The following is a 10,376-nucleotide window of genomic DNA, read 5'->3' on the forward strand; positions in this document are numbered from 1 at the left end:
GTATTTGGATTTTTAAATGTATTTGAGTGAGTTATTCACGTCAATTTGTATAATTTTGTGTTCTATTTAAAAAAAAAAAAACAATTCTAGGTTTTATACATATTTTATACATATAACATTCATTGTCAAGCAAATCGATTGTTGCTCGTATATAATATTAGAATTTATATCCAGTGATAATTTAATTATTAATTTCACCTTAATTACAAGTTTATATGTTATTTTTAACTGTAAATTGGTGTTAGGTTTCCGATACAATATCAAAACGAATTATCATTTACATAAATGATTTATCGGATAAAAGCGAGGATGAGAATATCTTCGAAAAGTATCGAGCTGAAGAAATAAATGATTACGTTACGTTTAATACATATATACAATATTAAATAAAAATAATAAACTAAAATAAAAAAAATATAAAAGTTATTGTTTAACTACTCGTCTGCTGTCGGTACATTACAAACGCAAAATCGTCTCCAAATTTATTTTACTGTGTCGCGTTCATGAGTTATTCTGGTTTACCTAAAATTGACTGGAAGAGAATTTCTATAGACTATTGTCTATAGAAATTCTCTTCCGGTTCGCTATTCGTTCCAACAATACTATACAGTCAGTCAATGAGAGTTTGAAAATAAATAAAGTATACCTTCTGCATACGTAGCAGCAATTGCAAAAACTCTATGCAACTCCCTTCTAAGATCACCGGGCAAGTTGCTCCCTTGCATCTCCCATGCGACCAAGGCCAGGAACTCCTCGCAATCGGCTAAAGGATTTTCTCTGAGAAACAAAATAAAAACACGTTACTTTTAACTGGAGACGGTCCACGATGCCAAACAGAGCACGCCAAGGAGGTGAATTCTATCAACGGGAGCTCGGGGAGGACAAGGCTGGCACCGCGTCGCGTATGAAATACAAATAACACGTGGGCCGAGGGCCGCGGGCACCTGTGCTGCGGGTGCGCCAGCGTGGCGAGCAGCGCCAGCGCGTGTCGCGCGGCGGGCGGCTGCGCGGCGAGGTGGCGCAGCGTGGCGGCCGCGCGCCGCGCCGCCAGCGACACCAGCCACGACGCGCCGCGCGAGCCGCGCCCGAACGCCGCCTCCAGCACCTGCCGCACACGCGCACGAGTTTTTTTTTATAGTTATAGTTTAATAGGAAGGCGGACGAGCATATGGGCTACCTTTTTCAGACATTGGCATTGTAAGAAATGTCAACCATCGCTTACATAGCCAATGCGCCACCGATCTCGGGAACCGAGATTTTATATCCCTTGTGCCTGTAATTACACTGGCTCGCTCACCCTTCAAACCGGAACACAACAATATCCAGTATTGCTGTTTTGAGGTAGAATATCCGATCAGTGGGTGGAACCTACCCAGACGAGCTTGCACGAAGCCCTCCCATTGGTTATGTGCTGTGCCCGGACTAATTACTCAGTGCTCACGGTCCCTTCCCGTGTCCTCGGGCACCCAAAATAATAGAACGCAACCTTTGCACCTAAGACAGTGGCAATATTATATACGGCAAGGACCTCTTCCAACGCTAATCTGTGCAATCGAAAAGTCATACGATTAGTTGATCGATGTCAATCTTCTGCTCCTGTTGTCGTTTACCATAAGCTGGACATGATCCCTTATCAGAGGTCGAGTGCCCCTTTATCGTTGTTTCGGAGTATTTTCGTAGCTACAAAATTTGAGGAGTTAGTAATGAATACCTCGGAGCATCGAGGCTGTTGCACGACGAGGTATGCGTTGGCCCATATCTTCAGCAGCCACGAGAGAGTTGCGGACAATTCGGGGCTGAACACCGACGCCAGCCCCGCCTCTAGCGCCGCGCACTCGTACGAGCTGATGCGGAGAATTTCACCCACCAACCTAAAATATTAACAATCAATTGTAATATCTTATTTCAGTGTTACAAGAAATCTTAGAACTATCAAACGTTATTTCTTATGTATGTTGACCTGTAATAAATATATTAATCAAAGCATACCCTGTTGACATACCTTGAAGTCAATACGCAAATTATTTAATTGATCATAAGAATATATTCTTTTAAATTGTAATAACATAGCAATACGTATTCAAAAACATTAACAATATAATTTTTTTTTAAAACGATTAAAAGAAAAAGAGGTTTTATATCCTCCCATTTTCGCATATTTAAATTTCGTTGAATTCACGAAAAACTATAGCGATGACATTTAAATATAAAACCTAGACTTAAGACGTCGTGTTTTGTAAGGTTACATGAATACATTATGTATAGACTTTTATATAACATATATTTTTTTGAATAGACCAGTTGATCCCTATCTTATAACAAATGTTGACCTTTGACAAAACACTAAATTATTATTCAAGGATGCCACGTGTTTAAACTTGATTAACATATCAATATGAACAGTAAATACAAGATCGATTATATCTGCATATGAAATAAAAATAAAGATGAAAATCATTTCTTTAAATTGTACGAACTGTTTCCTGTTATTGTTGGATAAATATATTTTTAGATGTTTATGCTAAATAATTTATTTTTATAAAAATCGTTATAGCAACATTATATTTTTATGTAATTTAAATTTGTAATTTGCCGTGTGGTGACGGCGACGAATATCACCACCCCATCTCATCCCGTGGGGGGCGTAGAAGTCGACCCGAGGGAATATACACCAGAGAACGGGCAGCAGCGTCTCTCTGAGTACTATGACTAACTTACTGCGATCGCCAACCCGTCTGCCAAGCGTGGCGATTATGGCATATTCCCTCATGATTAGCGCAACTAAACCACGGCCCCTAGTCCCCGGCAGCCCTGCTATTCCTAGCCTTGGTAACAGCTGTGGTAACGGCGGGGCAGGGGGTGCTAAGAATCCCCGGCAGATTTCGTGTTATACCAACGTGGAAATCCTTGGGGGAGGCCTTTGTCCAGCAGTGGACGTCTTTCGGCTGGTGATGATGATGAAATTTGTAATAGGTCGAGATGGCCCAGTGGTAAGAACGCGTGAATCTTAACCGATGAACGTGGGTTCAAACTCGGGCAAGAACCTTTGAATTTTCATGTGCTTAATTTCTGTTTATAATTCATCTCGTGCTTTTCGGTGAAGGAAAACATCGCGAGGAAACCTGCATGTGTCTTATTTCATCGAAATTCTGCCACATGTGTATTCCACCAACCCGCATTGGAGCAGCGTGGTGGTATAAGCTCCATACCTTCTCCTCAAAAAGGGAGAGGAGGCCTTAGCCCAGCAGTGAGACATTTACAGGCTGTTATTGTAATTTTTTTTATTCATCTTTATAACACTTATACGAAAGACAGTTAATAATTAATTTTACCCGTTTTAACAAGTTATAGTTACGACTTTCGTGATAAAACTGAATTTATACATAAAAACATACATATATTAATATGTTATTTTTAGTATATAGATTTCAGAACGAAAATTAATTTTGATATCGACATTTAACCGAACACACTTGGTTTATTCTTAGAACGAATTTAATAATAATAATAATCAAGACAAATCGGTTTGATATCAGCAATTATAATGGGATATACATACTACGATTATAAATGCAAATTCGGTTTGTCTGTTCCGCTTTCACTGTCATACTACTGAACCGATTTTGATGAAATTTACTATGAAGCAAGCTTGAACCCCAATGAGGAGGACTATACTAGGAACGATATATACGCGAAAATGAGTACAAAATATACTCACTTTAAAATATCATCAACATTCTCAGTACTTGTACTTTCACCGACCAAGTATCGCAACGAAGCGTCAACATTAGCGTTCTGCGACACGCTGTACTCGACGATTTCCGAGGGTATTAAAACTGTCTCGCCCTCCGTACAGTCCAATGCGAGAAAATGACCTGAAAAACAACGAAGCATTTAGCCTTAGATTTACATATCTATCATCTATGTATTAGTATGAATTTACAAAAGAATACTTCCTTCAACGTCGAGCACGAGATGAATTATAATCACAAATTAAGCACATGAAAATTCAGTGGTGCTTGCCCACCCTTGGTTTGAACCCACGATCGTCGATTAACATTCACGCGTCCTAACCACTAGGCCATCTCGGCTTAACTTAAAACATAATTTCTTGTAAAAGTAAAATTTATTAAAATATTATATTATTAATATCGTAATTTTAATATAGTAGAATTTTTATAATATATTAAATAATAATTAATTGTTCGGTGACATCATTTCTCATAAAACTAACCGGTTATCATTAAAATCCAGTGAAGATCTTCGAACAATGTAACGAGCTGTTCCCCTGCATTCATATTTTGCATTTTACCCATGTGCATTAGCTGTAATTGACTCTCAAGCCTATAACAAAAAAATAATATAAACAAATTATTACATAAATATATTTTTTAAGACACTTTGATATTTAAATGATTCTCATCATTAAATTTTCACCGTTTTTTTTTTGAGTTGTGATTAATTAAAAAAAAATGCATGTACGTTGTGAACCAATGAATGTGATAATTAATGGCATTTTAAAATTTTCAATTTTAATAACTTGATGATAAATATATTTTAAAAATAGTATAAAATAAAACAAACAATTAGAGCAGTGTTAAAAAAAAACAAAGTGTAACTTAAATCCAAACACTAAAGTATTGAGAGATTATTATTCGGTGGTAGGGCTTTGTGCAAGCTCGTCTAGTACCCACTCATCAGATATTCTACCGCAAAACAGCAGTACTTAGTATTGTTGTGTTCCGGTTTGAAGGGTGAGTGAGCCAGTGTAATTACAGGCACAAGGGACATAACATCTTAGTTCCCAAGGTTGGTGGCGCATTGGCGATGTAAGCGTTGGTTAACATTTCTTACAATGCTAATGTCTATGGGCGTTGGTGACCGCTTACCATCAGGTGGCCCATATTTATTTATTTATTTATTTATTTATTTATGGTCCACAAAACAGATTATAACTAAAGACACATTTAATATATAAGTAAACATTATAAGCAAGCTAAGTTATAACCCAACAACTATGTGAACACAGATTGTAGACGAAATATTTCACTTATAAAAATCAAATAACATCAGCACTTGAGAATACATTGTACACTTTACAAAAAACGTTTACAATAAATGAAAAGAAAAAATTATACAGAAAAATATGAACAAGTTATGACAATGAAAAATAAAATGAAATTATGAAATGTTGAAATGAGGAACTAAATAATGAATAAGAAAATAGATTTAATCACTATTATTAGTTGTTAATTGAAAATATTGAAACCAATTGTTTTCTAAATAGATTTAGGTTATTGTTGAAAATGTCAATACCATCATTCGCGTCTTTTTCGAGAAAAATTTTGTTATATGCGCGACACATACGACCGATAGGATTATGATATGATATGTTGTTATTGTATGCGTCCAGGGTAAATATTCTAGGGTGTCGGTATTTAGAGTTAGTGTTTATGTTGATGGATCTTAAAAACAAGGGTGAATCAATAACACCGTGTATTATTTTATGCAAATATACTAAGTTATTGCAGTCACGACGCATTTCTAGTGTTTGCAATTTAAAATGACTAAGCCTGTCATTGTAGCATTCGAGTTTACGTCCGTACTGATAGCGAAAACTGAGCAATCGTAAAAATGCATATGCTCGTCCGCCTTCTTATAAACCATAAAAAAAAGATTAAAAAGACGAAAGAACACGATTTAAACTCTAATTATGCATGTAACACATTAAAAAGGCACGTAAAACAAGACTTAAGAGAAACGCTTAAAAAAACATAACTTTATTTTAATACATGATAATGATTAACAAACATCAGCAAGTCATATCATAGCATTGAAATACCTTAATGATGATAAAATAGCAATTTTAACATAGAAAATGTTTGGAATAAATTCAGAAGACAACTTGAGCGAAACATTTAATTAACAGCTTATTTACCTAAAGTAGAAAAATTGAATCTCAAAAATTCAAAATTAAAAAAAAACATTCAATGAAATGAAAGCTTCAAAAATTTATTAGTAAAATAAAAAAAAACGTTACTTCTCTGTTGCTGTCAATCTCGGAAAAATTGTTTACATTTCAACAAAACTTGTTCCCATTTGTCTTTAAAAAGACAATGGTAATCATTGCCAAGCGTATTAGGATATGCATGTCCAATAAATTTTGTTAAGTTATGTTAAGCAATGTCACTTACTCGTAGTTATTCTAAGCAATCTTTCAATAAACGCGAATAAAAGAAGCTAATTTGTGTATTTTGTGTAACCTTTTCTGTGTATATTGTGTAAATATTTCCATGAGTGTATAATACTAAAACAAAGGTTCTGGTTTTACCTTTTGCTCCTATCAGTAAGAAGTGAATGTAGCACACGGCAACAATGAGCTGGTGCTTTTCTAGCAATAGCTCCAATAGTCAACAGAATATTACTGTGCAGCTGCCTTTCATCTTCTTCCATATCATCCTTTATATCATCATTACACCCATCGCTACCTTCTGTTCCTCTGAACAAGAACAATAAAATTTTGCATTACAAAAATAAAAAATAAACATATATATTACAAGTTGTATATCTCTATATTCCAAATTTCAAATTTTGTGTAGTCAGCTTTAAAATAACAAACTTACAAACCAATATATTTATAATATTAAGTAGCAAGACATCCAACACGTATGAAGTTAACACTCGGGAGTCAAGTCTATAAAATATCATACTTGTATATATATATACACACTTTGACGAGCCGGTTGGCGTGGTTGGTGGATGCTTGCCTTTCAAGCTGAAGGTTGTGGGTTCAATTCCCACCCAGGACAGATATTTGTGTGCATGAACATATCTCTTTGTCCTGAATCTGGGTGTAATTATCTATATAAGTATGTATTTACAAAAGAAAAATAGTATATGTAGTATATCAGTTGTCTGGTTTCTATAGTACAAGCTCTGTACGAGCTTAATGGGAGATGGCCGTGTGTGAAAAAAGGCCCAGGACATTATTATTATTATTACTGTATTACCTGGTTCCATCAGGCGGCGCCAAGCGACATTGTAAGTAAGTGTTGAAGATCTCTATACAATGGTTCATCATTGTTTCATTTGGAAAACCTTCTGCATCATGGACTAATGAACTCCATGTATGAAGAAATTTATTCAAAGATTCTCTCCATACTGTATCATCATTTACCTAGAAGGTAATTATATAATAAATGTAACAAAAAATTGGCTTATTTCTATTTAAGTTTTAAAATAAAAAAAAAATACTTACACCTTCTTCAATAACAGATCCTCTAATGCAATGGCAAGTATATGTGGTCAAATATTGAAGGAAAGCTGGAGAAGTTGATGCTATCATAGTTGCTGCAAAGAACTGAACCAATCGTCGATATATTTGTGCTATACCCAACATTTCCCTTTCTGATGGATGAATAAAACCTAAAATCCTCACCAAACTATTTACATAATTCTCTAAGTACTGTTGTTTCACGTTACTGACAGATACAACGACACCGCTCAAACTTGCTAGCTGAACTAAGCATGTAAGTGAAGAATTAAGCAAATCTGGATTGTTTCGAACATACATATGTATTTCGAAGAAGAGAGTTAATAATTCTGGTTGCATAATTGTATCTCTCCAATTGAGACTAAGACGCAAAGCAGGTGCAGTGTCACTTTCATATATTGCCTCAAATGCTCCAATCAACCTCTTGGAAAGCAATGGTGATACATGATTCCAACATAAAACAGATTCTACAATTGTTAACAGCTGTTTTGTCAGTGACGCCTGTTCCCCTTCCGGTTGGTGACCTGATCTAACTATTTGTTCTAATACTCCAACGGTAAATCTAAATATTCTTTTAAGATCCTGACATTCAAATGTTTTTTTCAGTTTAAAATGTACTTCCCATATCAGTCCAACATCAGCTGATTTCACAGTGATGGCATATTCTTGCATTATTGATAATATGAGTGAGCATGCCAATTTTTGCTGACTTATTGGGGAGCTAAGGATAATTTTTTCTAGTTCCTCCAACAATGCTTTTCTTTCTCTTCCACCATCATGAATGCTACCTCTTTTAACTATTACTGCGATTGTCTACAAAAATATTTAACATTAAGTAAGTACAGTATTTGTATGCATAATATTTTTCATCATAGAACTATATATTACATATGATAAGTAAGATACCTGTAGTAATTTTTCTCTTAAATAAGTTGGCACTTCTCTTCTGAGAAGGTAAAGCAATAGGTATTCTCTGAGTGACGATATATCATCAACAGATAGTAAGTCCCATTCTCGTATAAGTGCAGTCTTAATAAGACTTGCACCTTCAAAGAGTACACAATCAGTATTTGATTTCTCAAGAATTTCTCTACACAGTTGGTATGGATTCTTAGTACTCCTGAATTCAAGAAAAACGCTTTCTGCCTGATGTCTCTGCTCAGAACTTACTAAATTAGGCGGTGCCTATAAAAGAATATTTCAAAAAATATAATATAATGTGTAAATTTTATTGTAAATAAATACACTAATTTTTAATACAACTTTTTGTTATTTAAAAATTTAACTTACCATAAGCACTTGCGCCGCTGCCTCCAACGTTTGTATAGCGGAATTATCCATGATTATTAGCAGATATTAAAAAATAGAAATATTTTTATGAATGAAAAAATATTTTATTTACTCCAAATCATATCAATACATTAATATATTTGTCGACCGCATATATCTCGATATTCACATATAGGTAGTGATGTATCACACTCGATGTTTCAGATATATTTAATTACTATTTATAAGTAACAAATCCAAAATTATTAATTTTGTATTGTGAATGTGATGTGATAGATGTTAACTTAATACCCCATATTTCGTCACAGACTAAAAAAGCAAATCAAGTATCAACATAAATCCTTCCACAAAGAGAAAACAGACTGCTAACTGTCAAAAGATCAATTTGCAAGGAATTTCAGATAGTTTTATTGCTAAAAAAGGGATTTTTTCTTTGAAAACATAAGTAAAACATAATATATATTTTTAAATTGATAATTATACATTGTAACCGTGATCGTTAATACTTCATCAGATGTCTTTGTATCTCATCATTTTTGAAAATTTTTACAAAAAATATTATTGGAACCTTACTTATTAAGTACTTATTATTTTTGGGCTTTTGTTGATAAAAATGTATGTATTTATGGCGAGCGTTAATTTTAATAATAATTTTAATACTCCGTCAAAGCGAAAGAAAACTAAATAACAATTGATAGGCAAAAGCCAAGTAATAGCCGTTAATATCTCGAAGCGCCCTTTAACCTCCGTTCGAACGTCATTTGAATTTTTCTTATCATTTTTAGGGTTTCACAAATCTGATAAAAAACGTACGTAAAATAAAGAAAAGGTGTCTGTTAATCCGTCGGCCCCAGCGTGTTCACTCTGATGTTTTCGTGTAATAGATTCGAAGTTAAAAGGTACGAATAAAGAGCTGATCTCATCAATATGAGTTTAGCCTAAACAAACGAATTTTGATTTTTGCATACATGACAGATTTACATTCAACCCATGAAGGAACCTCACGATGTTTTCCTCCGCCGCCGTGAACGACTTGACTTGAAAAAGTCTTTTACGAGAGTAATATATTTAAAACATACTTATATACAAATATCAAAGTCAATTAATAAGTACAAATTATGTATATAATATGACGACATTGATATCAAATTTTGTGTATGATAAATAAGTTTCTATTTTGTGAAACTTTTTTAAATAACGTTTACTTCAAATACCGAACTAGTACCTTAGTGCTAGTATCTTCAAATACCGATCAAAATATTTTTACAGTGTAAATTTCTAGTTAAATTTAACAAATAATAAAACGCGTTTTTTTTTTTTTTTTTATAGAATAGGAAGGCGGACGAGCATATGGGCCACCTGATGGTAAGTGGTCACCAACGCTCTTAGACATTGGCATTGTAAGAAATGTCAACCATCGCTTACATATCCAATGCGCCACCAACCTTGGGAACTAAGATTAAATAATGTCCCTTGTGCCTGTAATTACACTGGCTCACTCACCCTTCAAACCGGAACACAACAATATCAAGTATTGCTGTTTTGCGGTAGAATATCTGATGAGTGGGTGGTACCTACCCAGACGAGCTTGCACAAAGCCCTACCACCAGTAGGCGTTACGTGTGGTCAAATCTTGCAACTGAATTTTAAATTAGTTTCAAGTGAGTATCACCCAACTGAGCTGACACACATTTTTATACTAGTGGCAAAACAATCTAATATCTAGGACAGTTATGGTTCAATGAATAAATTAAAGCTGGTTTTTAAAAACAACTCATTCGCGTGGTCATTGGCCTATTCTGCTATTTTATTC

The 10,376-nt window shown here is 34.5% G+C and overlaps 1 protein-coding gene across 3 annotated transcripts in view; it reads right to left on the reverse strand.

The window, feature by feature from the left end:
* Window positions 1-9,297, reverse strand: part of LOC126772482 (exportin-4-like) — a 153,809-nt gene extending 144,512 nt beyond the window's left edge. For all 3 annotated transcript variants that reach the window (XR_007669666.1, XM_050492866.1, XM_050492865.1), the window contains exons 1-10: window positions 8,564-9,297; window positions 8,180-8,458; window positions 7,259-8,086; window positions 7,011-7,177; window positions 6,332-6,499; window positions 4,235-4,344; window positions 3,719-3,875; window positions 1,712-1,871; window positions 945-1,105; window positions 647-777 (exon numbers count right to left, since the gene is read on the reverse strand). Coding sequence is in view for 2 of the 3 variants with exons in the window: in XM_050492866.1 (XP_050348823.1) it covers window positions 647-777; window positions 945-1,105; window positions 1,712-1,871; window positions 3,719-3,875; window positions 4,235-4,344; window positions 6,332-6,499; window positions 7,011-7,177; window positions 7,259-8,086; window positions 8,180-8,458; window positions 8,564-8,614 (2,212 nt within the window). In the remaining variant the exon portion in view is untranslated. The remainder of the gene's footprint in view (window positions 1-646; window positions 778-944; window positions 1,106-1,711; window positions 1,872-3,718; window positions 3,876-4,234; window positions 4,345-6,331; window positions 6,500-7,010; window positions 7,178-7,258; window positions 8,087-8,179; window positions 8,459-8,563) is intronic.
* Between the last annotated feature and the right edge of the window lie 1,079 nt (window positions 9,298-10,376).

The sequence above is a fragment of the Nymphalis io genome, chromosome 12 (genome assembly GCF_905147045.1).
Source record: "Nymphalis io chromosome 12, ilAglIoxx1.1, whole genome shotgun sequence".
NCBI classification, from domain to species: Eukaryota; Metazoa; Arthropoda; class Insecta; order Lepidoptera; family Nymphalidae; genus Nymphalis; species Nymphalis io.